Source organism: Aspergillus niger (assembly GCF_000002855.4).
Source record: "Aspergillus niger supercontig An01".
NCBI classification, from domain to species: domain Eukaryota; kingdom Fungi; phylum Ascomycota; class Eurotiomycetes; order Eurotiales; family Aspergillaceae; genus Aspergillus; species Aspergillus niger.
The window spans coordinates 1,919,362-1,946,658 of NT_166518.1; the positions used below are offsets into that span (position 1 = coordinate 1,919,362).

General features: G+C 50.5%; 13 protein-coding genes across 13 annotated transcripts; 7 read left to right on the top strand and 6 right to left on the bottom strand.

Annotated features, from left to right (window-relative positions):
- Window positions 1–1,508: 1,508 nt before the first annotated feature.
- Window positions 1,509–2,516, top strand: An01g08120 (uncharacterized protein; the record flags this gene model as incomplete). The annotated part of the gene is made up of 2 exons (XM_001389200.1): window positions 1,509–1,767; window positions 1,819–2,516. 2 exons carry the CDS (start codon window positions 1,509–1,511, stop codon window positions 2,514–2,516), a joined length of 957 nt encoding a protein of 318 aa, XP_001389237.1.
- A 726-nt stretch (window positions 2,517–3,242) lies between these two features.
- Window positions 3,243–4,474, bottom strand: An01g08130 (uncharacterized protein; the record flags this gene model as incomplete). Its single annotated transcript, XM_001389201.3, has 3 exons — window positions 3,243–3,479; window positions 3,533–4,259; window positions 4,320–4,474. The coding sequence occupies 3 exons, from the start codon at window positions 4,472–4,474 to the stop codon at window positions 3,243–3,245; spliced, it is 1,119 nt and encodes a 372-aa protein (XP_001389238.1).
- A 102-nt stretch (window positions 4,475–4,576) lies between these two features.
- Window positions 4,577–5,097, top strand: An01g08140 (hypothetical protein; the record flags this gene model as incomplete). The annotated part of the gene is made up of 2 exons (XM_059749803.1): window positions 4,577–4,681; window positions 4,759–5,097. 2 exons carry the CDS (start codon window positions 4,577–4,579, stop codon window positions 5,095–5,097), a joined length of 444 nt encoding a protein of 147 aa, XP_059603253.1.
- A 1,506-nt stretch (window positions 5,098–6,603) lies between these two features.
- An01g08150 (uncharacterized protein) lies at window positions 6,604–7,353 on the top strand (the record flags this gene model as incomplete). The annotated part of the gene is made up of 1 exon (XM_001389203.1): window positions 6,604–7,353. One exon carries the CDS (start codon window positions 6,604–6,606, stop codon window positions 7,351–7,353), a length of 750 nt encoding a protein of 249 aa, XP_001389240.1.
- A 216-nt stretch (window positions 7,354–7,569) lies between these two features.
- On the bottom strand, window positions 7,570–9,308 carry An01g08160 (uncharacterized protein; the record flags this gene model as incomplete). The annotated part of the gene is made up of 6 exons (XM_059749811.1): window positions 7,570–7,590; window positions 7,654–8,685; window positions 8,746–8,799; window positions 8,859–8,944; window positions 9,165–9,261; window positions 9,294–9,308. The coding sequence occupies 6 exons, from the start codon at window positions 9,306–9,308 to the stop codon at window positions 7,570–7,572; spliced, it is 1,305 nt and encodes a 434-aa protein (XP_059603254.1).
- Window positions 9,309–9,909: 601 nt separating this feature from the next.
- Window positions 9,910–11,040, top strand: An01g08170 (uncharacterized protein; the record flags this gene model as incomplete). Its single annotated transcript, XM_001389205.1, has 1 exon — window positions 9,910–11,040. One exon carries the CDS (start codon window positions 9,910–9,912, stop codon window positions 11,038–11,040), a length of 1,131 nt encoding a protein of 376 aa, XP_001389242.1.
- A 239-nt stretch (window positions 11,041–11,279) lies between these two features.
- Window positions 11,280–15,375, bottom strand: An01g08180 (uncharacterized protein; the record flags this gene model as incomplete). Its single annotated transcript, XM_001389206.3, has 4 exons — window positions 11,280–11,288; window positions 11,376–15,065; window positions 15,129–15,212; window positions 15,274–15,375. The coding sequence occupies 4 exons, from the start codon at window positions 15,373–15,375 to the stop codon at window positions 11,280–11,282; spliced, it is 3,885 nt and encodes a 1,294-aa protein (XP_001389243.3).
- Window positions 15,376–15,639: 264 nt separating this feature from the next.
- On the top strand, window positions 15,640–17,732 carry An01g08190 (uncharacterized protein; the record flags this gene model as incomplete). Its single annotated transcript, XM_059749826.1, has 9 exons — window positions 15,640–15,697; window positions 15,781–15,854; window positions 15,958–16,074; window positions 16,154–16,192; window positions 16,277–16,348; window positions 16,639–16,832; window positions 17,144–17,198; window positions 17,480–17,605; window positions 17,679–17,732. The coding sequence occupies 9 exons, from the start codon at window positions 15,640–15,642 to the stop codon at window positions 17,730–17,732; spliced, it is 789 nt and encodes a 262-aa protein (XP_059603255.1).
- Window positions 17,733–17,961: 229 nt separating this feature from the next.
- An01g08200 (uncharacterized protein) lies at window positions 17,962–18,358 on the bottom strand (the record flags this gene model as incomplete). The annotated part of the gene is made up of 2 exons (XM_059749832.1): window positions 17,962–18,120; window positions 18,167–18,358. The coding sequence occupies 2 exons, from the start codon at window positions 18,356–18,358 to the stop codon at window positions 17,962–17,964; spliced, it is 351 nt and encodes a 116-aa protein (XP_059603256.1).
- A 179-nt stretch (window positions 18,359–18,537) lies between these two features.
- On the top strand, window positions 18,538–20,094 carry An01g08210 (uncharacterized protein; the record flags this gene model as incomplete). Its single annotated transcript, XM_059749839.1, has 3 exons — window positions 18,538–19,695; window positions 19,801–19,975; window positions 20,048–20,094. The coding sequence occupies 3 exons, from the start codon at window positions 18,538–18,540 to the stop codon at window positions 20,092–20,094; spliced, it is 1,380 nt and encodes a 459-aa protein (XP_059603257.1).
- A 740-nt stretch (window positions 20,095–20,834) lies between these two features.
- An01g08220 (uncharacterized protein) lies at window positions 20,835–21,914 on the bottom strand (the record flags this gene model as incomplete). Its single annotated transcript, XM_059749845.1, has 5 exons — window positions 20,835–20,998; window positions 21,057–21,205; window positions 21,261–21,563; window positions 21,617–21,700; window positions 21,823–21,914. 5 exons carry the CDS (start codon window positions 21,912–21,914, stop codon window positions 20,835–20,837), a joined length of 792 nt encoding a protein of 263 aa, XP_059603258.1.
- Window positions 21,915–22,578: 664 nt separating this feature from the next.
- An01g08230 (uncharacterized protein) lies at window positions 22,579–24,101 on the top strand (the record flags this gene model as incomplete). Its single annotated transcript, XM_001389211.1, has 4 exons — window positions 22,579–22,684; window positions 22,775–22,921; window positions 22,991–23,061; window positions 23,121–24,101. The coding sequence occupies 4 exons, from the start codon at window positions 22,579–22,581 to the stop codon at window positions 24,099–24,101; spliced, it is 1,305 nt and encodes a 434-aa protein (XP_001389248.1).
- Window positions 24,102–25,225: 1,124 nt separating this feature from the next.
- Window positions 25,226–27,296, bottom strand: An01g08240 (uncharacterized protein; the record flags this gene model as incomplete). Its single annotated transcript, XM_059749860.1, has 3 exons — window positions 25,226–25,671; window positions 25,711–26,412; window positions 26,474–27,296. The coding sequence occupies 3 exons, from the start codon at window positions 27,294–27,296 to the stop codon at window positions 25,226–25,228; spliced, it is 1,971 nt and encodes a 656-aa protein (XP_059603259.1).
- Between the last annotated feature and the right edge of the window lies 1 nt (window position 27,297).

The window sequence follows — 27,297 nt, forward strand, 5'->3', positions numbered from 1 at the left end:
CGGTCGGGACGCGCGGTGTGTGTTAATGCATGCGTTCGTCTGGGAGGAAGAGGGGGACGAGGAGGTCGGGGAGATAATAAAGGAAGGGAGGGGAAAGGATAAGCAAGAAAATGCTAGTAACACGCAAGGGTCGTTCGATTAAGAGACATTCGGACCGGATGCGACGGAAGGATACGCCGAGCCTTTTTAAACATGCAGCAATTAATTACATCAAGACACTAAGACAAGAAGAACTATTACTACGGATGGTACGGGAGCTGAATGGGTTATTGCACGGGAAGAAACCTAATCTTAGACCAGACACACTCGCACACAAAGAGCGTGGGATGGAAAGAATGGTAAACAGCAGTAAAACCAAGACATTCCAGGCCGAGGGAATCCCATTCAGCAACGGACTAAGATTAGATCGAGTCGGGAGGAATGATGCCAGGCGCATCCCAACCCACCGAGACGATGGCGCTAACAGAAAAATACGCAGTGCATGGCGTCAGGCTGTCTCCGCCGCCCCGCGGACTTACGTGAGTTTTTCTTCCCCAAATCGGGCAACATTGCCGCTTCAGGGCATTTGGAAGGCTGGGACCACTTGGTTGCTCTCGGGGGACCACTGCTAGTATACAAAGTAGTACTGTAGTATACATAGGTAAGGTATTGAACTCCAGTACCGGGTTCATGGTTCATCTTCGGATGCATTTTTCGGTAGGTGTAAGGCCAGCTATGCAGTAATATTGTCAATAAGATCGCATAGGGATCAGCTGAACTGTCCGATCCAGCTCAATAAGCCACCCACGAATGCGCTAGCACTTATCTGGCCTGTAACTACTACCCATCTAACGGTGCTTATCTGCCTGCACACGGTCTCCGGTATGACCTCCCGATGGAGGGATCAACTCAGACCCCTAGCCCAGACTGAGAGGGAAATGACCACGTCTGATGCTGCGACACGAGAAGCATCATGCTTATTATATGCTCCATCCTAGTAGCAGCTGTCATGGGACATCAAACTCAGACAAGGACTGAAGGGTCTGGAGGTGAAACACTTGGCACCGAACCGGCTTCGTTTCGACTATATGGAGAGTAGCCGAATAAGTGACTTGGAAAGCCGGATTTGTCTGTAGAATATCAGCTGTAATACAACTAGTTAGCAGCGAGACAATTAGTTCATCGTAGCTATCATGAGCGGACTAATTATCAGAAACGGAAGTTGACAATGTCATTGACTTCAGAAGACGAGATCACCGTCCGGACATGCATCCCATTGTTTGCATCAGGTGCAAACACCACGAGGGACATCATCGCTGCCTCTCATACCATCATCATCACTATCAATAACATCAACATCAGCACCACTTTCATCCCTCCACAGTATTACAATCGATGGAGCACGCATCACCGCAACCCACACAGTGATACATTTACCTACCTACCACCTCAATCCACCCTACCAATCCAAGCACCCTAAACTCACCACTCACCACTCACCCCCTCATCCTCACAACAACAACCACAAAATGGACCAAATACACACCCGGGCCCTCGAAGCCCTCCAACCATTCATCCACCTCGCCACCTCGAACAGCGCGACATCCCCGCGCTTCATCACAAACTTAATCACAAACGCAACCTCCAACCCGAACACCTACGTATTCGCCGAACTCCTCACCACCCCAGCCATCCAATCCCTCCGCGACCCCAACACACCCGCTGAGTATGCAAGCTACCTGACTCTCCTTGAGATCTTCGCCTGGGGAACATGGCAAGACTATCAATGTACAACCCCCTCACCCAGTACACCCAAGAAACATAGCTAACTAAAAACAGCAACACCCAACCTTCCCCCCCTCAACGACGCCCAAACGCTCAAACTCCGCCTCCTCTCCCTCCTCTCTCTCTCCACAACAACCAACCCCCTAACCTACAACACACTCATGACCGCCCTATCCATCACGCAACCCTCGGAGCTCGAATCCCTCGTCACAAAAGCCATCTACGCTTCGCTCATTACAGCCCGTCTATCGCCCGCTTCCAACCCGCCAACCGTGAATGTCACCTCCGTGGCGCCCCTTCGGGATGTGAAGCCCGAGTCGCTGGGCAAGATGATCGACATCCTGACGGCGTGGGAGACGCGCTGCGGGGACGTGATTGGGGATATTGAGGCCGAGATTATTCGGATCAAGACGGAGTCGGCGAGACGGAGGGCAGAGGAGCGGGAGAAGGAGGTGTTGTTTGAGAAGGCGCTTGCCGGGTGGGGGGCTAAGATGGATGAGAAGAAGGTGGGAGGTGGTGGTGGGTGGCAGCAGGGTGGTAGGGGTGGTGGGGTGATTGGTGGGAATAAGAGGGAGTTCGCTGCGGATGAACTTGATGATGATGGGTATTGGGAGTATGGGCTTGAAGGAGGGGATGGGATGGGGGGCGGGGGCTCTAGGATGGATATTGATGATGGGGCTGGAGCGAGGTTGGGTGGTGCTTCGTCGGGGCCGGCTAGACATCCTAAGCGGGTGTTGGGGAAGAAGTCATAGTTACCTTCGGTAGTAAACAGTTAAACTAGTACTAGATTTTACTACTATGGACCTGAGTCCCATTATAGCGAATAGCATCATGATGGTAGCGTTTCGAGTCTTCGATAGGTTCTCCTATGAATGGTACGAGTAATGGGAAGCTGGGAATGGAAGTTACTATCGAGCTAATGCTCACAGGTCAGACACATATATGGCATCAGTATATCATAATAGAATCTAATTACCGTGGACTATCCACAACACCAAAGCCTCAGAGAAATCGTTTAACGTACATGCAAATCCAGCAGATGAGGGGTATTATGTAAGAAAGGTAAATAAACAATGAAAGGAACCCAATATACACAAGGTGTAGGGTGTGTGAAATGAACGTCGTGACCCGACGGACCTGGTGTGTCACGCCAGTCCATGGATAGTTGGTTGGCAGATGTAAATCCCACTTGCTATGGGACCAGGGGCATGGATGCTCTACAGCAGCCATCTCTGGAGCTCCAAGCACTGGGTATCTGCCCCTTCTCACATTAAGAGAATCCCGAGGCCATTCGGGGAGGCAAAAGCTCTCTTTATATCCATGCGCTGAATTGGACCCAAGAAGCAAGATACGCTGGCTAACGCTCAGAAAGAATCAAGATGCACATATATGCTGCCCAAAAGCGGTATCACGCGGCCGTAGAAATTGAAACAGATTTCGAATTGAAATCGGCAGGGGTATACGCAATATTACGGAGATTAGAGCATAGTACCGGGCACAAAGATGAACAGTATACTCAACGCTGCGGCGACAAAGAAGGCGATCATGGCAGTGGCAGTGGCCCGCTTGTTCAGTAGTTTGCGCACGTATGGCTCGCGAATCGGCGACCAATTCATGAACGTGTACTCGCTGTAGCCGAGGAAAGCCATGACCGGGTCAATCTTGTACTGGTACGAGACGATGAAGTAAGAGGCAATGGCAAAAGGCAAGATCAACTGGTCAGATGTTAGTAAAATATCAGGCCTGCGAACGAGGATTGGCTCCTTACCCAGCAACGGATATGCCGGGGTTTGTCCCGGAGAACCACGTAGAATGCGCCCCAGAAGCCTCCACCGAAGCTGATAAGGGCAAACGCCAGTCGTGCGAGGATCGTCAAGGGGACTAGATTTCCCAAAGCTTTGGCCTGCAAGAACCCTGGAAAAGCGTCGCGCTCCATTGCCTGAAAAACATAGTCTTTCGCCGGATCAAATACTTCAGGATCATCTCTGCCGTCGTCCTCGATCAGATTGATGATGCCGGATACCATCTCCTCGGGCAGAACGATTTCTCTCTCTGCCCCCGGAAGCAGGTACGTATACAGAATCTTCTCTGCGCTGGCGCGAATATCGGCACGTGCCACCGTGTGGCCTGGAGAAGGTGAGTCATTCCGTGTTCCAGAACTGTCCCGAGGCGGCTGCTCATTCGAGGTGACGCGAGCAACATTCTGCGAACCAAGACTGCTTTGAGGCGAGTGTCCGGATGTTTGACCTTCAGAGCGGAGAAACGCCGACAGTCTCTGGTCAGCATTCCGGTCGCCCACATCGTTTAATCCATGGCGCGAGTTGGACGGTCCTGCTTCCACAAGCGGGATGTCATTGTAATGCTCGATATTATCCAATGCGCCGGAAGAGCCTTTGCTGTCGGCCTTCTCAAGATCAGGCGTAGCTACCAAAACGGACCGACGTAGTTCCCGAACGTAATGACGACAGAGGGACATGTGTTGCGAGACATCGAGCCTAAGAGACATGGGTTATTAATAGCCCAACAGCAAGTAACACATTGTTTCCCAAGCATACCAGAAGTCCAGATAATCCACCGAGCGCTGCTGGTCCCGCATATAGATATAGAAGGAAAACAGGTCGACGGGAGCGAGGGTCCGGCGACTGAGGACTTCGAAGAGCGTGGGGAGGCGATTGCGCTGCTCCAAGCTGGAAAGAGACGGCGACGCCATGGTGGAACGAGTGTTGGGAATCTCTCTTGCTGAAGGGTAAATGTTGGATGTATATTTTTTTTCTCTCTCTTTCTGAGTCAAGCTCGAAGGAGCTGCGCCGCGATGAGGGGCCAAAAAGGGGAACGAGCGAACGTCGGATTTGAGTTAGGGACGGGGGTGGACAAAGGAGTCGAAAGAGCAATTGGGAAGGGATCCGGCGCGTGTTTTGTCTGTAGCTGATCGAGGAAAAGGCTGGCGAGACACGACGATAAAAAAAGAACGACGGTCAAACAGTTGGAGTTCAGCACTCGGGCATGAGATTGCAGCGATACGGGGACGAATTGAGGCTTATGTGCAAGCCAGGAGGCCCTGCAGAGGGTCGTAAGGTAATCCGAGGCAGTAAACAAAACAGCCGACCGACTGCAGGAGAGGTCAGGAAGTTGCGACACAAGCCATCCAGGAGAGGCTCGGGAAGTGGATTCACAGGCAGCAGCAAGAGCAAGAGCCAGAAGAAGAAGAAGAGAAGGAGGGGAAAAGAGATTGACGAAGCCAAGGGTAAAAGCGAGGGAAAGGGTGTGGATGGCCAGCCCGCAGACACGCAGCGACGGGCGAAAAGACTAGTTTGGAGGCCAACCAGTTCGTGATTCGTGATGCCTGAGGGAGGTGCCTGAGTCCCCACTCTTTTCCAGCAATGGTTCTTCGCATTAATGTTTCCCCGAAATGACTTCGCTCCACTCGCGGCCGATCTTTTGACACTCGCCAAGGGGTAAACCTTTTTCTTTGCGAGCCGATGATGATGATGATTGCTTTTGTGTAAAGCGCGGATGAATTCCTCCTGGTCTTGATTCTCGTAACTATAAGAGCAAGGTTACATTATTCCTTTTCAGTATTTCTCATCTGCAACGTAGGAAAAGAACTCCGCCCCAGTCACCCCAATTACGGTACATCCTCTATGCAGCCCTTATGTTGGTCCTCATCTAATAGTTACTAACTGCATCTGTCCAACCGACAGGCTCCATCCATTCATCCCACCCAAAAAAAGCAACCCACGGCGGATCCGCACCGTTGGTTCTCGGTCGGTCCATAATAATAAGTGATTATTGCAGGGCCGTGGCTGGCAAAGACGAGACAGAATTTTCGTACCTTCGATTCTGCATCTGTGCCCTATTTTTAATAATAATTATAATCTCGAACATTAACCATTTGCCGGGGGCGGGTCATGGACTGGACCGTTTTTCTGCAAGCCACCCCAAAAACGAGTGTTTTGCTTTGTGCACTGGGCAAATAATTAGATTAAAACGGGACGGCAAATAATGAAAATCGTGCCGATGATAAGCCAGTGACCCCCCCGTTTTTAACTTCGTTTTAAGGTTACTCAATGATATCATTGTTTATGGTGCATTTTCTAGTGTACACCGAACTATCTAGATAGCACAGAACAGCAAGTCTGTTGAGTAGGACAAAATAATCAGAAGATATCGAAAACACCCACCTACCTTTCACCGCCATCTCCTGTATCCTGCTTAACTTCAGGAGATATGCTAGATGGCTTCTTCGACACCTTTAAGCTAACGCCAAGGCTAAGGTTTCAGTTCCAACTCTCTAACATGTCAGACCTCCATTGTTTGAAAGGGAACTTTGTCATGGTCAGCTGAATCCGGTTTCCAACAATTCTCTGCAGTCGCTGGACTTGACCTCCTATTTACGGAGGCTTAACTCGACCAGTCTTATCTCTGATGCATCCTCGACTGAATCCATTAGAAGAGAAATGCAGCTCCTGTGTCCAAGCCGATTATGGCGCATCCAGCGACTGAGTCACTTGAGAAACCCAATAGAAGGATTATACTAGTACTGCCACTATACATCCAACCATCAAGGAATGGAGTGATACAAAATAGGCTTCACAATATCATCTAACGAATCAGCGTTTCTTCTTCTAACCAGACAGTAACAGTAGAATGCAGCGGCGATAAGAAGGACAATCGGGCAATTAGTGCTTATTGTAGAGGTCTTAAGAAGGACGTAACGGAGTTAACGGATTCGGGGTTCGGACTTCTACGGAGTATAATAACTATATCAAGGGCCCCAAACCCCATTGGATTCAGATATAATCTGCTCTCGCAGATATCATCTCAGCTGTTTCATGCGAAATGACGACCTCCAAAGTCCTCGTTCTCATCACCGGCGCCAACAAAGGCATCGGCTTCGCCGCGGCACGGCAACTAGCTAGCTCAAGCAAGTTCCATGTGCTAGTCGGCGCGCGCACGACACCCAAGGCCGAAGCTGCAATTAAGGAGCTGTCATCGGATGCAGTGGACAAATCAGCTCTCACACCCATCACCATCGATGTGACAGATGACGCATCTATCGCTGCAGCTGCCCAGACCGTATCGGAATCATTCGGACGTCTGGACATCCTGATCAACAATGCGGGCATTGCGCAGACACCTGCTACTACCCTGCGCGAGCAATACCGGCAAGTTTTCGATGTCAACGTGTTTGGCATCGTGGTTGTCATGGATACATTCCTCCCATTGCTGCGTGCGTCGACGTTTTCCGATCGCCGCATTGTCAATGTCACGTCCGGACAGGGTCTGATCAGCAGAGCCGGCCACAAGGATCACCCGGCTAACGCAAAGACCTATTTCATACCTGACTACCGCAGTAGCAAAGCAGCGGTCAATATGATCACCGTCGCTCATGCGGTAAAGCTGGCTGAGGAGAAAATCACCGTCATTGCGGCTGCTCCGGGCTACTGCCGCACCAGTATCAACGGAGGCCAAGGGGTCAAGGAAGCAAGCGACGGGGCCAGGGTCATTGTGCGCGCTGCCACCGAAGGAGACCCGGAGAAACTGAATGGGACGTTCGTCGCTGACGAACAATGGACCCTTGGTTGGTGAAATAGCGCGCAATGGAGCAAACGAACAAACAAACGTTTCTGAACAAGGCTGCAACCGATCAATGTGTCTAATATTGTCGGAAATTATCAAACACGAAATCAACAGAAGAGACAGGCTAAAAGCTAAGATGCGCCATGTTCTCCACACCTGGGTATTTGTTCATGCCACGGAAACGCCTTTCAAGAACTCCAACAACACACAGAGAGTACGCCATTATCAGTGACCATCGGCCAAGTGCTGCGTCATGTTAGCGATCGGGTATAGGCATTTCAAGAAGGAGAATCAAGTCCTAATACTCACCGACCACTCCGGAATATTTCGTATCTGTTGCCACATGAATTTCTCTAATTTATTGGCACTCTTTGCATAGGGCGTGTTCTCGTTGTTGTACCTCCGGCAGTTATCAAATATCAACATAGCGTCTTTAATAAAATCTTGCGGCGTAGGGTACATGTCCTTCTCATGCTTCTCTTCCATGGTGGACAAGTCCATGGGCTCCTTAATGACTTCGTAATAGTCAGGAACCTCGTCGCGATTGACTGGCTGAGTAAAGGGCCATGCCGCGCTGTGGTTCTGCATGTCGTTGAGTAGATGCAGCAGCTGATTGTAGTTGGGTCCGTGGCGTGGTTGACGTGCTAGTTCATCCATGTCCGGCGACCATCCCGACTCTTTGATAGCTGGTATACTTAATGGGTCGATCTTGCACGGACCATTCTTCCATTCCTTTGGGGGCACGTGAATTATATGTGAGCGACTGAAGGCCCGGATTTTCGCGTGTACAGCTTCTTTTTGCTTTAAAAGCATGCGGCCAACCTCGAGGTACCGTATCTTAGGGAGCATGGTGCACTGCATGATTGTACCACCCTCGTAATCTTTGATGTATCCCATCCACACGGACTTGTCGAGAGTAATCTCTTTGGTGAACCCTTGTTTTTTGAAGTAACCAATGGCGTAATTGTCGGCGTAGGTCAGGAAATGCATGATGTCCGATGTGGCTTTCACATAATCCTTGAGATGGGACATCAAGTGCGCACCGTATCCTTTAACCTGCTGGTCGGACGAAATGGCACAGAAAACGATCTCGGCGAACCTGCGGCTGTTGAACGGCCGGTATGTGATCCCTCCCACAACTTCTAAAGGGTGTTTGACGATGGCCAAGGAAAGATGCGACCTGTCGTAAACCAATCGCGCGATATAATCTTTGGGCATCTTCGGGAGCTGTTTTTGAAAGATACATTTGAGACCTGTAAGGACAACAAAACTGTCGCGCGAACCATCGTTGTTGACTACACGAAACTCGATATCGCCGCGACGTTCCTCCAGTACTGCAGGCTACCATGGAGTCAGCGTCATCGGAGCTCGGGCGGGTCTGCGGGCTGTCTGAGGGCTTACCTTCTCCGGGAAGGGAACGATTCTCGGTGGCTTATCCAGGAGGTCATCTTCGGTCTAATGCAGAACAAGGTACATTAGTGTCATACTTCATACAAAGATATGATGCAACATACCTTGGGTTCCCTCTCGGGAGAGTCAGTGCGCGCCTTCTTATGGGAATCTGGGGAGAGCGCCTCCTCCGATGCTTTCCGCTTGGCACCTGAACCTGACATGAGCAAATAGACCAGGACAGTCGCGAAGACGCGTGATCCAGCATCAGACACTTACTATCCGTGATTGATGGCATGTTGCGCGATGATTATTGATGACTTCTAGACGAATGCGTCTTGAACCTCAGCCTCTCTCTCCACACGAGCTGCGGCCGCGATACGGGGAGCGGAACGGGAGGATGTTGATCCGCGGCCGTCAAGCCAGATAACCAATTACTAGTTCGGGCTCCATGGCATTACGACGACAGCTTGAGGGAAGCTCCCTCTCCTTCTTCTCCTCATTTCCTCTCTTTAACTGTCTTCTCTCCTTTATACACAAGCCATTGAAATTAAGCGCACCTCACAAGCCCTCATGTCTCTGAACGAAGTCTGGCAGGCAGCTTCTGCAAGCCCGTATACTCCTCCGGTCTCTAAGGACAGCCAGTTCCTTGTCGGCTTCAGTCTACTACTTGCTGGTGAGCCGGATCCGACCTCTCACACTCCAAACAATCAACTAACTTACAACAGCTTTCATCCTTACTGGACTTTTCGGGTTGAGTCAGTACACCGCACCAGAGATCTTTTCAACTTCTGAAATGTCTCGCACTAAGATCACAAACGCATACTTACAACTTGAGCAGATCGTTCCTTCCTCAGCATCGCTTCCTTCGGAGTCCCGGCATCTTTGGCGTTTGGGTAAGCCGCAGACCCTAATAGCAGCCACTCTATCAACCATCGCTAACAAATGCCACCTTTAGCTTCGGAGCCGTATTCATGATCTGTGCCGTTGGGGTCTACGTTTAAAAATTCCAGTTGTTTCCCAGATACCCATGTACCATACACTGGAGAGTTTGAAACGAAGCAAATCGTTACCTTTATAATCACCAAAGTTCTCTTCGCACTCCAGCTCTCTATCTTAACATAGCTCTCGACTCTATACCCTGTCGTGTTTAAGCCAATCCCACTCCAAATCATCATGACGGACACGGAACCCATTTTCACTGCTGTCTCCAGCAATGCCCACCACCTCTACACCCTCCTTCAGTGCATCGGCTTCGCACCCAGAGCCACCGTGCAAATAACCCCGGATGGAATCCGCTTCTCCGCAGAAGAGATGCGAGTCATCCAAGGGCTCGCCTTCCTCGACAAAGCCCTCTTCACCAGCTACACCTTCAACCCACCAGCCGCGCCAAACCAAGGGACGACAACGGACGACAACGACGACGACTCAACTTCCGACCCCTCCACCTATTACCCATGCTTCGTCGTCTCCTTGTCCGCTCTCCTAGAAACCCTAAAGATCTTCGGCACCAACGACTCCTCCACCAACCCCAACGCCGGTCGAGCATCCAGCGTCCAACCAACCCACCCATCTGGACCCGGCGCCTTCTCCGCCCCCAGTTTACTCCTAGACCGCTCCTGCACAATCCGCTACACCAGCGAAGGCTCGCCCCTCAGCATCACGCTATCGGAGACGGGGGTCAAAACCACCTGCGAATTAACAACCTACGAAACAGAAGGCAGCGAAGTCGACATCCCCCTTCAACGAGATGCCATCATCATGAAGATTATCATGCGCTCTGCCTGGCTCCATAACGCCGTCGCAGAATTAGCCGCTACAAGTCCATCGGTGTTGAAGATCTCCGCGTCCGCGACCCACGAACCGTTCTTCGCTCTCTCCGGCACGGGAGGCTCGTTCAGCGAGTCGTCTGTAGAATTCTCCGTCGAGAATGGCGGGGCTAATGGGCAGGGAGGCGATGCAAGAGGCTCAATTGATGAAGGTTCCCGTGCGAAGAAAGCCAAACTTGCACCGACTGTCACGGAGACGTTTCTTGTCAGTCCGCCGTCGTCGATGGGGTCTCGCCTCAAGCAGAATTACAAGTTTGCGCTGATCCAGAAGGCGGCGCGTGCTATGGCGGTGGCTAATAAGGTGAGCATTCGTGGAGATCGGCAGGGTGTCTTGAGTCTCCAGTTCATGATTGAGTTTGATGTTAATGGAGCTGGTGGTGTACGGCCTCTGAAGGGGGGTCCGCCACCTGTTGTGACGTTTGTGGATTTCCGGTTTGTGCCGTTACTGAATGATGAGGATGGTGATGATCTGGAGTAAGTCGTACATGATATCATACGGATTGGGTTTGAAAATAGTGGGACATCATGGTGTATGTCAAAAAGCAATAAAGTCTTGTTTTCTGATTCCCCAACGCCGCCTCATGCTCGGTAACCATATCAAATACCAGGTAATTTTACATAGAACGTAACCATAAGATTGCTGATAAAACCGCCCTTTCTTCCATAGGGGGAGACTTGCAGTTCATAGCATGTTCGGAAACTCGAAGAGTGACCACATCACATAACCTGAACAAGAAAACGTTAGTCTTTGACTTTCACTCAATCCTAGATATATATCACACTGAGGGATAGCAGAGAAGGGAGCAAAGATACCTCAGCAATAGACTGCCTCTCAATAATCGACTTCTGCTTCTCATTCCTCGAAACCCGGTAATAGTAGTCACTAAAGTCACCGCACTGCATATGCCGCAAGAATTCCTCGTCATGGGTAATGACAATAAGCTGGAAGTTCGCCTGCTGCTGTCTAGTCCTGATAATATCATGAAGCGATTCCGCAAGCGAGCGAATGTTATCGCGGTCAAGATTCGTCGTAGGTTCATCAAGAGCAATCAGACCGCAGTTAACACCGAAGCACTCCGCAAGAGCGAGCCGGATGATGATACTTGCTAGCACCTTTTGACCGGCACTGCAGCGGCCGCGCATATCCATTTCTGCGCCTTGTTTGACCATGCAGACGCGGTAGTTGTAAGAACGATTACCCTTGGCGTTTTCGTTGTCGGAGCGGATGAGAATCGTGTCGACGTCTGTGCCTCGGTAGGTCTTTTGCCAGAGCTCGCTGATGATGGCATTGATTTCTTCCATTTTGAGCCCGTGGTATTTCATGATGGCTTTGTCGAGGGCGCCGCCATACCGCGCTAGGTCGTCCACTGCGGCTTTGGTTGTTTCCACTTTGATGTGAGCTTCTTTGTACTTGCTTGCTGCGTCTTTATAGTCGGTGTTCCAGTCTGCGAGGAGCTGCATCAGTTGGTCGTCTTTGGATTTCATCTCGCCCATTTTGCTGGCTTGTTTGGCGGCGAGCGCGTTGTGCTCTCGTGCCCTGCGCTCGGATTCTTCTTTAAAGCGGCTTCGGTCAACTTCAGCGTTTTGGGCCGCCAGCTGTTCGATCTCTTCGGTCACTTCGTCAAGTGAGCGGGTCGCCTGGCGGTATGTCAGGTTATCTGCGTATTGACGCTTGGTGTTTTCGCTGTCCTTGAGTTGGGCGGAAATCTTGTTAATGTCTTTAGTAATATTGGCCTGCTCGACTTCGAGATTGCTGATCTCGTTCTCGATGCTTTGCAGTTCACGCTTGCTGCGCTCTAGTTGATGAGGGCCGCCTCGCTCGTTGTAGGCGTCGATCTCCTCGTTAGCCAGTTCAAGTTGGTGTATATTCTCGTAGAGGTGTGAGATCTCCTGCTGCATGTCCCTTTCACGCGCTTCAGCACGCTGGCTGATATCGTCGTACTTGGCTTGAACCTTGAGGAGTTCAGGCGTTAGATCTTCAATCTCCTTGTCCGCCTTTGCAATTGCTTCGCGTTGTTGGTTGTTAAGGTTTTTGTACTCCTCAATGCGAGCCAGGAGGTCTGCCTTCCGCTCAAGCTTGAATTTCACGTTGTCGAGGTTACTCTTGACGTCCCTGAGCTGTAGCTCCAGTTTGTTCATCTCAGACAATGTTTGCTCCTTCTCATGAGTGAGTTTCGACAAAGTCTTCTTCAAGGCCCGGGACTTTTCGCCAATTCCCGCAATTTCGTCCTGGATATCTTCCAGTGTGCGAGAGGCGTTTGTATCTTGCTGTTTCGTAGACAATTCCTGGACTTGAGAGCGTATGGCCTTGATTTCACTGTCGTATCTGACAATAGTGTTGACCGTCTTTGACAACGACTCGACGTCTTTCTTTTTATCGGCCTTTTCGCTGACTATCTTGTCGTTCTCTTCCAATTGGCTCAAGAGCTTGTCTTGTTGAGCAATATACTCTTCTTCCTCTTTCTCCAGATCTGGGATTTCTGTCTGCTTCAGCCGACACCAGGCATCGTAGGCTGTGCTGGCCTCGCGGGCAGTATTAAGGTCCTCTTCAAGACGGGGTATATCGTCATCCTCCATCACCCTTTTCGCTCTTTTCACTAACCCCTCTAATTTGTTCCTGAAGGTCTGTAGCTCGTTTTCGGTTCGAAATGTCCGCATGCACAATCTGCACATGTTTGCTGACTTCACTGTTTCGAGACAGTCAGCCATGTACTTGCTGACTCCAGCATATTGTTCAGCGTCCTTCCTGGCTAGGTCAAGCTGAGCTTGACGCTCTTTTAGGATCTCGGGGTATTCTTCCGGTTCGTCATCGACGGCATCGCGGATCTCTTTAATGCACTCCTTGAGCTCCTTCTGTCGCTGACTTAGTGTCTTCCTGACGCCCTTCATTTTGAACTCCACCTGCTCGAGTTCTCTGCTGACTCCATCACGCTCGCGCTCTGCCCTTGAGACATGTCTGGATTCCTCCTCTATGACGTGCTGGTAATCCTGCTCTAAAGATTCGGGGCTCCAGTTGGCGTTCACAAATTTCATTAGTCGTTCACCATGGGCTCCTTTCATCGTCTCCAAACTGCGCTCCCGTTCCTTCAACTCCTTCTTGAGGTGGTCTAGTCGAGCCAAATCACCAGCCTTCTTTGTCGCCTCAATGAGCTCGGAATTCAAGCGCGAGCTCTCATCCTCAAGGTCGCGGATCTGTGAGTTCACATTCTGGATCTCCTTGTCCCACGATGCGGATCGTGCGCGCTGTTTGGCTTGGTCTAAACGAGATCCGATGTCTTCAATGTTCGACTCCAGTGCAGCCTGGACTCCTTCGTCCACGTTGATCTCGTTGAGCTTTCCTTGGTAGGTAGCTGCTTCTCGATCGTTCGAGGCAATCTGTCGCTTGGCTGCGTTTTTACTTTCCTGTAGCGCCGACTTCTGTTGTCCGATCTGGTTAAGGGTTGCCTGGACGTCGCGTAGTTCACTTTGGGCCTCTTTCTTCACTCGTTCCAATACCTGATTCTGATCTTTCAGGATCTTTCGCACTCTCCGCATAAACTCATCAACGTCCGCCTGATCCTCGACATTGTCAAACCCACGAATATTGTGCGCTCGAGCGACCTCTTTCGTCATCCTTTGTCGCCGCTCAACCTGGCGCTCGAAGTTGGCTTTGTCGTTCTCAAACTTGCCGTACTCAGCTTGTTTGACACCCAGCCTTTGGCGAGTTTGCTCGATCTGCTCCTTGAGCTCCATATAGTTCTCCTTTTTGGCTTCTTCTTGCTGCTGGTACTGAAGTTGCCTTGACTCAAATTGCTCCAAGTTCGACTGAAGCCACTCATCGGAGTCGTCTAGCTCAACCAGGTGTCTCTTGAGGTTATCAATAGTCGTCTGAATACTCTTTGCCTCAATGCGCTTTCCTTCAAGCGCACCCAGAACCTGAGAGTAACTTTCCGATTCCTTCCAAGCTTTATCAGCAAGCTCGGCCACTCGGCGCATTTCCTGGGAGAGCTGGTGCGTCTCTTCGCGCAGAGCTTCAATTTCATCCTGGAGTTTGATCGATCTTTTCTCTGCACGGTCGGCCTTCTCCTTATCCTCCTTGGCGTGTTGCTCCATTATCTTGTACTTAGCAAGCTCCTCATTCTGCTTCTTCCGCAATGCTTTGATATTGTCGATCGCCTTCGTGTACTTCATGGCTTCAAAGATCTCATCAAATTTCTTTTTCAGGACTGACGGTTCACTCATCGGCCACAAGCTCTCGTCCTGATGGCAGAATATAACGGAGTCCAGGATGGCCTTCGACACGCCGAGATACTGAGGCATAATCTGATCCAACTCCGCCACCCGGGAGGAGATAGATGTCCGCTCACCGTCCTTAACCATCAACAACTGGCCCTCTAGCGTCTTCTGCTGTCGTGTTGTTTTCTTCACCGTGAGTTGTAGACTCCTCGTAGCGACCATCTTTGCACCCGACGTGCCCTTAAAGGACAGTTTCACCTGGGCCAGGACTTCCTTCTCGCCACATAGCTGCCATTATATATCAACATGTCTGTCCATCCTACTCAATACCATATGTTATAAGTCGCTTACTTTCGGGTCGTGGATGAACGCGCCACCCTTGCTATTGGGTGGTAAATCGCCGGTAGTCGCATATTTAAGACACTCGATGATAGTCTGCCCCCAACTCCATTAGCCCGACGACTTCCATAGTACCATCATACTCCATTCATCATACCGTCTTTCCAGATCCATTATACCCAACAATCAACGTAAGAGGAGTGTGAAACTGAATCGTCTCGCTGCGCGTATTATCGAACGACCGAACACTAGAACCCATCGCCAGCAACCCAGTCAGCAACTCACTCTCATAATTATTCTCATCCGAATAATATCTAAGGAAATCACTCACCCCAATATCGACAACTTATCTATCTTCGCTGCGACAAGCAAACCCCAGATAGTCAGTAACCTCAGCGTTCATCCATTCGATCTTTCACACGACCCTCCGCGGAACTTACACCTGCGGACGGGCTGATTAGTAAAGAATGTTTGTGGCCGGATGCAGAACAAAAGCTCACATTTTGGAAGACGTCACTTCACTATGGAAGGGGGGAAAGAAAGAAAAAAAAGGCCCGGTCCGTTTCCACGGATGCGTAAGGGTAGGTAGCAGGCCTGCAAATCACACCTTCCCCGTGATTCTCCACTCGGGATAGACAAAGCGTGCCGGATTGATAGCGAGCAGCTGGGCTTGGGATCGGCGCGTCGGACGACGCGGGGAGACTGCGCGAGGTCACGTGTATGGGCGGTCAGCTGGAGGTATTGGATATTGGTTTAGTATAGATGCTTTCTAGGTATCACCACTGGGATAGGATGGAATGGGGGGGTATGTTGTTGGGCAGACGCTTTTGTGAAATAGTAGGAAAGTTTGTGGTTTGCTAATGTTTTCTTTCGGGGCATGCTTTCCCTTCCTTGGAGGCACTCTGTACTTCGTGAAACTATGGGGATGAACGGCCCATTCTTGGAAGAGCGACGGGTGGTAAGTTGACTACATGAGCTACGGGAGATATCCTGCTGGTTCGTCTGTATACAAGTAAGCAGATGAGATTCCTGCGCAGGATGCCTGCGTTAAGCTGTTTGATATCGGACTGCAACAGGTAATCACTGGCATTTCTCTCCGGGGGGTTTCGTCTTATTAGACAACATCAAATCGCCCAATGCAATGACTAGTGGATTTGTAGATTGATATTCCTATATCTTCGCTGTGTCCCGTGTTGCACGTACTCTTAGGTTCAAAAGGCTGTGTCTCAGGAGTAAGCAATGAGCATGACAGATATGATGATATTGACTGTAGATTTTGGCTAGAGCGGTTACTCAAGTGCACCTAGGATTGATGTTGCGAACACTAGGTGTCACATATAAAATGCTCACCTTCCCTCCCAGCCTTCTCACGTTCAATTCTCTCTCAAACCCAATCTTCTCATCGAACCACCCTTACCCTACTCAGCTCACATTCAGATACTGTGCCCATTGACCTCCAGTCAGGATGTTTTACTTCAAGAAGATCATCACCCACTTATTCCTGTCCTGTCTCTTCTTCAAGGCTAGCCTGGCCACTCCTTTTGCCAAACCAACCGACGTTGCCAACGCCGATGATGTAGTTGCTGAGAACATTGGCACTGCAACCGTCAACAACCCTAATGAGGCCTTCGACGATGTCGACGGTAACGGCATGTCCGCAGCTTCCACGGATGTCGAGAAAGAGTTGAACCCTGCAAGTGCCATCCTGATTGACTGGTGCAGCCAGCGCTAACCGAGATTCTCAGAACGATCGTTTCTGCGAAAGCAGGTGCAGCGTCTTGAATTTGTGCAATTGCAACGATGAAGATTATCATAGCTGTAGTTGTCACTACCATGGACTGAGGTGCAGGTGCAAATACTAGTTGTGAATCAACAGTAAGTAAGATATTCCAGCCGAGTGGTGCATCATCAAAGCTGATGTTCTCTTTGGAAAATAGCGGCTGCCAAGCTTCCGTTACCTTATGTGCATGCTGTAGTTTGCTTCTGACGTGTCGGACAAGGTAGACGGTGGGGCTTGGCCAGTCAAGGCCTCGGTCTCAGAAAATGGGGAAGGATCCTGGAATAGTGATGGCAGTAATTGTGGTTCTCAATTTCCTTGGGAGGACCTTCACACTGAATTTTACTTGCCAAAATAATAGCTCTTTTTCAAACGAAGCAGATGAACCTTGCTAATGAACCTTGAGATACTGTAGCACATGAGTTCATTTGAGATATATAGAGAGAGCTATTGTAGTCAGCCATTTCTGACCATCTCATGGCTCTGCGTACCTCGTCATCAGTAGTAGCCTGAGTGGGAAATGCATTCATCCTTCGTAAGGCTGGAAGGATGAATATCGCACGAGCATAGTATTAGACTCCCCAAGATAGGGGATCATCCCGCCGGTAGGACATTCCGGGTTTGGTCTGCGCCTGGGCTCGCTTATTACTCTGGGCCATCTCCACCGGCGCCTAAGAAAGTCCAACATACCCGTTCGCGTGGATGCGGTGTGGTCTGACATCTGCAATTGCACAGACGGGTGACCGTTAGCAGCTGCAGCTTCCCAGCTGCGCATGCTTGTTCAGGGTGGAATGGCAGATATCGTAACGGGTGTTCGGTGTGAATATCCCACGGAGTGATAAGAGAAGGCAAACGTGGATTGCAGGCTCCTCGAGGGACGATAGCTAAAACAGTCGATGGTCGATAATTACATATATTATTGATGCCTGATATCAGCCCACGAAAATAAAATTAGCAGATGGCGGCGCTACGCAATGCACGTCCCTAGCGGATCTAACGGAAGCCAGATAGTTCAACCCGTGGTTGACAAGATAATCCCACACCATACCACGCAGGATGATGTATGCTTCAGGGATGAGGTGATCGTGACAGGAAAGGAGTAGGAGTAGAGAGCCAGTCAAGGGGGATATAATCAAGGATAACCCATGGGGGCATCGCAAGTGTAATCCAAGCGAAGCAGCAAGAATACCCAACCTTGAAGCAATGAAGCATCGACTGGGATGCCCCCTGCAGCAATCATACAGACATACCGACCTGTATCGTACAACCGTACCTGAGGGTTTCCCGAGGCCGCAACAACCCACCAATCAGCATCCTGAAATGTGTGGAAATCCCCGGGAAGCCCCATCGGCGGATTTGATTGGCAGCCGCAGTGGATCCCGCGTGTCGGTGCGATACCAATGACGATGTGGCCGGCCAAAAGTACAAGAATTGACAGCTCTACTGGATTCACCACCGCGGTCATGTCCAGAAAAAGTCCAAGAAACACTGCTCACTTACCCTCTCTTCCTTCTACCTCTATCCCCTCCCAATTTCTTTCTGTATCATATCCTATATAGGGCACCTAAAGGAGATTCTTATCCCGGGAAGAGGCGTCCCCACCACCCCGGCGATCGATCGATTTGATCCCCGCGCAGCCCAGCGATGGAACTCGAATTCCATCGAGGACGAAGAGTGGCGCAGAACCAAATTCCGTCCCAGGCATACGGTCTCCGAGCCCCAGTGTCGAACTCAAAACCACCGGGGCCCCAGTATAGCATGGACGCGCGGAGTATTCCTCGCTCGATGAGCCGCGGTGCCGCTAATCTGCTCCAACTCTCCGCTTCTGCTACCATCTCTTCTTCCACTGCTACTGCTGCTACCACTTCAACAACTCCTGCCACTATCACAACCACAGTCCCTGCTCTTGCTTCCATACCTACAACTACTACAGCGCCAGCAGGGACCAACAACCTCCAGCACCCCACCCCCGACATAGGCCTTGCCGGCACCAACAATGACGGCTGGTCTGCACGGGTACTAGACGAACTAAAGGACCTGCTCCTTCTTCTCAGTCACGATGGGCAGGTTCTATACGCGTCACCATCATGCTCTGAGGTGACAGGGATTGAATCGCACATGCTAGAACAAAGCGATTTCTCCCGTTTCGTCCATGAAGACGACAAGCCTATCCTCGGCCACGAATTGGACGAGTGCATCAAGACTGGACGCGAAATACGATGTCACTTCCGGCTCTGTAGGCCTGACAGTAGCTCCTGTTTATTAGAAGCACATGGACATCCACACCTGATGACGACCGGAACTGCTCCTTCTGCGACCGCAGATTCATCCCAACAACCGCAACGGAAGACAGTCTGTAAAGGGATATTTCTCGTCTGTCGGCCATACCCAACACGAGGGTCACAGTTGCTCGATTCGTTTTTGGAACACAAAATTGAGAACATCCGGCTGAACCAGCGCATAGCCCAACTAAAGGAAGAGGAAGAAGAGGAGTTGAATTCGAGACCAGGGCAGACGTCAACGACAACGACGACCAGCACCACTACCACGACGACAACGCGCCAGACGTATGTCTCAACGACACAGACGTCGTTTGCGCAACGAGATACATCAGTATCTGGAGAGGAGAATGAATCATCCGATACAGTCACCAATACGGACGACGCCGATTCACGATCGTTTCTGGAGCAGGTTGGGGATCGGTTGCCGCAGACTGAAGACATGTCTCATATTGACGGGATTGAGGTCATGACGGGTTTGTACTACGGAGAAGGAGAACGATCACAGGGTTTGAGTACGGGAGTCCGTCATGGCCGTCTGATTCGTTGTAATACGGAGCAGCCGAATGCCGTTGCTGCCGGTTCTGCTGCTACTGCCGCTGCTCCGAGCGACCAACAACAGCAGCAGCAGCAGCAACCGTCGCAGGTGCAACCGCAATCACAGCCCAAGAATCCTGCAGAGGCCGTGGACAGGAAGAAAAGGATGAAAGGGGAGTATATGTGCACGGATTGCGGGACGTCGGATTCACCCGAGTGGAGGAAAGGCCCGGAAGGGCCGAAGACCCTGTGTAACGCTTGTGGATGTGAGTTCTTCCCCTCCTTGATCATCTGACTATATAAATTCTGTATCAGTATTAACAGTGAAATGTGAACAGTACGTTGGGCCAAGAAAGAGAAAAAACGCCAGGATTTGGGGCCGTAGTGAGGGAAAACGCAAAGAAAAGAAAAGAAAGGGTGGGGCTTGCATTTGTATGAATTGTCATTTACTATCTACTGCTTTGCTGCTGTTGCATTTGCCAGAAGGGGCCAATTTAGCCCTGCGAGGATACCCCTGCTTATGTACCTTTGTGCATCGTGCTTTTTTTTGTTCTCCTCGGTGGCCCGCGAGGGGTCAGAACATTTTCTTAGCGGCTGCGCTGTCACAGCATTTGCACTTCTTGGCCTACTACTATCACATTATGCCCCTTATCCTCTGAAGTGAACAGATATCATGACTTTATGCCCGATTTACTTGAACTATACTTTTCTCAGATTGCAATTTTAACTTCAATTGAAACTAAAAATGAACTCCACATGGTACCCAGTACGAACTAAAGATGGTATGTAACCCAAAGCTGGAGGGTGTAGGTGCAGGGATGGTGGGGGAGGATCTGGTACTTGACAGGGTAGAGAGATACGTAGAGATATATAACAAAGCGTCGGCGAAACACCATGTTTAGGGAAGACTAAAGTAGCCTTTCAGATAAGACCACCTAGAACCCTACCCTAGTCCGTTTAGATGAACATATAGTACCTACTGATATGTAAATCATCCCTTCTATTAACTAATCCGTCTAAGCAAAATGATATCTAAACTAGAACTATGCCCTCTGGTGCGTATATGCTGAAGTGATCTATATCTAACAGCATGAAAAGATGAAATCTTGACTTAGCTGCAACGCATCAGTTCTTGTTGGCCCCCTTGTGGACCGCCTCCAGTCCATCTTGAGCAACGTCCTTAACCGAAACGTTGCCACTCAAGATATCCTTAGTTGTAGCGAGAATAGACTCCCAACTCTCGAAAAGCGTGAACGGAATCTTCTCGCGCTCGCAGAATGTCACCAAATCTGGAAGAGTCAGTAACTACAGAATGCAAATCTCAATGTCGGAACTTGGTAAACGCACCCTTGCCCTTTTTGGCAAACAGAAGATCAGTCTCTGCAGCGGCTGACAAATCAGACACGCCATCTCCTGCGTACAACAAGGTCGGGCGCACACTGTCCGGCAGTGCGGCATACGGCTTGATTTCCAGCGACTTGTCGTGGCCGAAGTGGCTAGCAGTATGACGTCAGTTCTGGCCCAGCGACCGGTTCAAGAAGTTTTCCTTACCTGTCGTCATGGTACTTGATCTGCCAGCCTCCCTCAGAGTTGATATCCTTGCCATCACGGCTCTCGACCTGGTTGGCAACGATGTAAAGGTGGTCGTCTGGTTCGCCGCCTAGAAGCGTCTCGAAGAGGGCGCTGATGACTGGAACCATCCCGGAAGACAACACCACGATCGGGACATTGTTCTCTCTGGACCATTTGTAGAATTCCACAAAGTAGGGATCCAGCTTCATGTTCTTCTTGAGGTACTCGATGCACTCGTTGTAGGGGGTCTTGATGCTGTCCAACATGTCGCGAAAAGCGTCACTTCGCAAGGAAGGTTAGTAAGGTGCGTACACATGCTGCCTGTACCCACATACCGGAAGCTCATGGTGCCCTCGAGAACGGCCTCGTTTCCTTGACGGCGCTTTATGCGCCCGTAGCCAAGGTTATCAATCTTGCGACTAAGTGTCAGTGGCATGCAGGTTCACTGGGTGCTTGTAGGTTATAAAGGGTAGATACCATAGCATCATTGCCTGCATAGAGTACTTAGCTAGTGGACTTGCTGTGCGAATTTCGTCTGTACCTACTGTCTTCGAGGGTGATCGTTCCATCGAAATCCGTGAAGAATATGAGCTTGGGGTTCGTTTTCATGTACGGTAGCGTAGTAACAGTCATGGTGAAGGTCTGGTTGCTATTGTTTCGCGGAAATAGTTCTGCAGTTTCGGTGTCAGTCCCAGCACCAGCTGACATATAGCGCCTCTGATCGCGAGAATTTGGGTGATACTCGAAAAGTAAACGACGGCAACAACTCCGTCTTTGGGAGATGGAACAGGGGGAACAAACCTAAATCAAGGACAGCAGATGAAGATGCGCGGGACCGATAGAAGTAAACCAGTCGGACAACTGGGTAACGGAAAAAAAGAAATAGAAAGATGTGCTTGACGGACTTGGAGGACTAAGGAAGAAAGAGAGAGACGGAGCGACTCAAACTAGAGAAGCAAAGAGAGAAGAGAAGAACCCCGCGGTGAGAAAGCAGAGACTAGACTCGATCAAGTGCAAAGAGGGACAATCACCAGCAATGATGGATCCATGCGGAGTTCCCCATAATTTCCAGCGCGACACTAAAAGGTGAATTGTCCTTTCTCTTGTGGAGCCAGTCTAGCATTTCCCTTGTCTAATCTTGTCTAATGCTAATTTTCTGACTATTCTGGGTCTAGCCGAACCGAGTATCTTCCCGGAGGTCTCCAAACCAAGTCCCGAATTTTTGATGCTCGATCTTTTCGGCGCCGATACTTTCTCGGACACTTGAAGGCATCACTCCCTCGAATCTTCACACGCCATGGCTCGTCTACTGCAATCATTGCGTCGAGCCCTAGGTTTAACCTCTTCGACTCCGGTCCCTCGCTATGCCCGCTCAATCGACACCAATTTCTCCGTCTTTCGGGGTATGTCACACACCTTAATTCGACTGAACGCTGTTCGCTCGTTCACAGTTGCGCGCCATCGCACACTAACAGATTAAATCCACCACTCAGAGGGAGATAGAGTTGTGGTCCATGGCAAGTCGCCGCTCCTAAGCAAGCCTTTGCGGAAGGGTCATAAATCCGATACTCGTCGCGGACAATTGGAGCACGACAACATCATCGGCCGGAGGGTACGGGATCTGGTTCAGGCGCGGAAAGGTCAGCATCTTCAAATCATTCTTCAATTAACCCAGCCGGTCGCGCTCTAATCATCTCCGGTAACTACAGGCCCTGAATACCGACTCTCCCTCCCTACGCTCGAAGAATATGTTGCCATGACCCCCCGTCTCGTCACGCCGGTACGGACCTAACCACACCGTCAACGAGCACCACCACCCTCATTAACGCATGCCAATAGATCTACTCAGCAGACGCCAACCTAATCGTCTCCCTCCTTGACATTCACATCGCACCCCCAGCCGAAGGAACAGACACACCGCCCCTTGAAATCCTCGAATCCGGCACCGGCCACGGCTCCCTGACCCTTCACCTAGCGCGCGCCATCCAAGGCGCCAACTCTACTCCTCCACCCCTCCCACCAAGCTCCCAAGTCACATACCTGCCCACAAAACCCGGCGAGGTCTCGACCCGCAAGTTACAGACACCCGCAGATGGCGCCCCAACACCGACGGTCGACCCAGACCAGGAGAACTGGGACGCCTGGCGCTCCCAACGCAAAGCAATCATCCACAGCGTCGACGTGACACCTAAATCCTCCGTCCACGCCGAAGGCATCGTTCGGGGTTTCCGTCGCGGCATCTACGCAGGCAATGTGGACTTCTATGCCGGACACGTGGAGGACTGGATCGCAGAGCAGAAGAGACAACGCGCACCGACGGGCCTCCTTTCTTCGCTCAAAAAAGATGATGTTGAGCCGTTCCTCTCCTACGCGATCCTGGATATGCCCTCCGCGCATCTACGGATCCCTCACGTCGCCTCGATACTGAAGCGGGACGGCATTCTGGCTGTATTCATGCCGAGCGTGACGCAGATCGGCGACTGTGTGGAGCTTATTCGTCGACAGAGACTTCCTCTTGTTCAGGATAAGGTTGTTGAGCTCGGAAACGGTATCAGCAGTGGTCGGTTGTGGGATATCCGGCACGCGGTGAAGAAGTCCCGTGACAGTGTGTCGGTGGCTTCCTCGTCCACCGAGGAGGGTTTGGAAGAGTCCGTCGAGACGAGTGCCGTTGAGACTGAGTCCCTGGACGTCGCTGAAGAGAAGACGCCCAAGGAGGAAGACAGTGTGCTTGTGTGCCGGCCAAAGGTTGGCTCGCGGATTGTGGGCGGTGGCTTTGTTGGAATCTGGAGAAAGATAGAAGAGGATGCGCGGAGAAGCTGAGCTGAGCTGAGCTTTGTTCGGTCACGCGATTTTTCTACCTACCTACCGTATTCTTGGATACCCATTTGTACCATAACATGCATATCATAGAAGAAAGACCTAATGTACTACTACCAACATTCTTTTACTGTTCTATAACCATCCACCCAAATACAATGAGATCAGACAACACGCTCTATCAATCAAAGCACGCATATGCATTTACCAGAATACGATTTACAACTTAAATAAGTGGTATAGGAGGTAAAAAGGCCCTCAAGTAAAAAAAAGATAAGAGAAAAATTAACGAACCAGATAAGAACAGGGCTTATTGAAATATACTAAACGCACTGCACCATTCCGCTTTCCCCATACCAAATAGAAGTCAAGCAACCACCCGCTCTCTCTTTCTACATCAAAGAAAAATCAACAACAACAACAAGCTCAGCTTATAGACGTCAAGCGATTCCAATCAACGAAGCCAAACCAACAGGCACGTATGTAGAGAGAACCGCCGACCAGTAGTAGTCGCCTAAGGATACAACGAGCACATACACCACACACACACACACACGTACACGTAAGACCGATTCGCCCGCCTAAGTGCAAAAATGAGATGAGATGAAGACGGTAGGAAAGGAGAGAGAATCCCGTCCCTGAGATTCAATCTACAACAGATGGAGGAAGCAGATGAGACTTCGGTGAAAGGAGAAACGTTGGAAAAGTGAAGAAAAAGTATCGTCGTTAAGAAGAAAAGGCATAATCAGATCCTAACACATACCAAAGCTGAGAGGAACGACGTAGTAGAAAGAGAGCGTGAGAGAGTGTGTGCGTGAGAGAAAAAAAGCAAAGCTGCTGCGCCGGTGTGACTACATTCCAAAGATGATGCATGGATACGCAGGTTCCATTTGAACGAGAGTCCGCTGGGCGGCAGCAGTAAGCAGGAAGTAAACTCACAAGAATGGAAGGAAAAGAAGAAAAGGAAACAAGATGCAACAAGAGCATGATAGCGTAAGAAGGAAGAAAAAAAGAGTAAAAAAAAGTTAACACCACAGACACGCGAAAGGCCCCCAAAGATTCCGAGATAACAAGATGAACCGGCTACACAAACACCAGTCTCGTAAGATTCAACATGCACCGTCCCTTCAATTCCGTTGCGGCCCAAAATCCGCTTCCACAACCTTTCCCTTTTTCCCTTTAACTGTAAACTCCGCAAATAATGCGACATGATCACTTGGAAAATGAAAATTGGGGAACCCGGGCACCTTCTGCAGATACTCCTTGTCCACCTCCCCAAGTAACGCCGAGACATGAAGTGTGTTGGAAGTATACCAAATATAGTCAAGAATATCTTTGAAGTCCGGAGTGTAGTTCGTGAAGCTCAGCTCGCCAATCGAGTTGTATGCCGACTTCAGCTTGAACGGGTGCGTCATACCGACCCGACTAAGGTTGCCGTAGAGCCTCTTCTCCAGGTCCGGATGGGACTCCGTGAGCCGGCCGTGTGCGACCAGGTTGTACGCTGCCGACCCAGGCGCTGAGTTGAAATCTCCGCACATGAAAAGCGGAATCTGATCACCACTGGCATACTCCACTGATGGCGCAGGTTCAGGTGGAGGAGTGTCCGACTCACCTTCTGCTTCCGAGAAGCGGAAGGCAGTCTTGTCGGTACACGGCGGGAATTTCGCGTACTTCTCGGAGAGTTTGGTGATTTCCTCCATCAAAATGGCGGTCTGAATCAACTTCACGTCCTTGAAAGCGGGATCCCAGTAGAGATGCGCGTTCACGACGATAAAGCGGGAGCCTGTCAGCCTGTTCTCCAGGAAGATAACCACCGCAATATGATCCTTCTGCCAGAGTCTGTTGTAGATGTCATCTTGACCCTTGGCATCCGGTCGCCGCACTGCTGTTTGACCGAAGTTGATCATCTGCTTATCGAGGAGGATGAACTTGCTTCCCTTGAAGAAGGTGGCACAGCCATCGACCGACTTCGCTTCCTCCTCCTGCATACCCATGGCTCTGCCTCTGGGCCAGTATACACCCTTGTAATCGTTATAAGCCAGCTGCTCCCGGAAGAATCCATTGTAACTGCCTTGGTCGATCTCCTGGAGACATATAATGTCCGAGTCGTGCGACCTCAGCTCGCTCAGGATAAGCTCGCGTCTGAATTCCCAAGAAAGAACACGGGACGGGGTATAACCGAAGTGACTCGGGGTTGCGGAAGAGTCGCAGAGGGCATTGTGGGAAAGGACGGTAATCTTCTCGGTGGGACTGTTTGAGGAGCTAGCGGTCTCGTCCAGGATGATCCAATCTCTATCCGGGGGAGGAAGATGAACTTTTTGGAGACGAAGTTAGTCTGAGGTGCATAGTGAGAGCTTTAAGTCGTGAGCACAAACCTGGCATTTCTTCCCTCAAATACCGGACCAGGGCCTTGGTTCCTTCCTTAATGATCTGAGACTTCAAAACATCGTTCAAAGGATTCCCTTCAATTCCCAGCATCTCTAATCTATAAAGATAACCCATTTCGAACGGAAGCGTGCGAATGTTGTTATCGAAGAGAAGCAGCTGCTTCAAGCTTGTGAGCATACCGATCTCTTCAGGGAGCTCCGAAATATCATTGCTCGACAAATCCAAGTGGGTTAGCTTCCGCAGTTGACCAATTGCCGGAGGAAGCGTCTTCAACTTGTTGTGGTTGAGGTACAATTTCTCTAGGAAGGTATAGTGGAACAAAGATGTCGCAAGCGCGCGGAGACCCTGTCCGCCGAAATCAAGAGCATGCCAGCCTTGCCGAGGAGCAGGCTTGGACTTCACCAGGCCATTGCGATCGCCGCTCCCGTTCTCTTGTGACTCAGGCTGGCTGGGCGCAATCTGGATGCCCTTGGTTTGCTGTGCGACGGTACGGGCGTAATAATGCGGGGAGCTCGCTTGCCGTGACTCTGCAGCCAACTGGAGTTGCTGCTGCCAATGTTCGTTCATGGTCTCGTCGATATCTTCGTCCACATTAACATGAGCGCCATTTTGGAGGGGGCCGGGAGTGAAGTGCGGAGTGGCGGCAGCCAATGCCCCACTGGAGAAGTTGTGCTGATGATTGATGCTATGAGAAGCTTGGTTATGATGGGCATGGTGATGGGCCTGCTGTGCGGGGTGGGGGTGATGGCTCTGCGATTGGAACTTGGGGATCTGCATGCCAAATCGCTGGTGGGCCTGGCCGCCATTCATC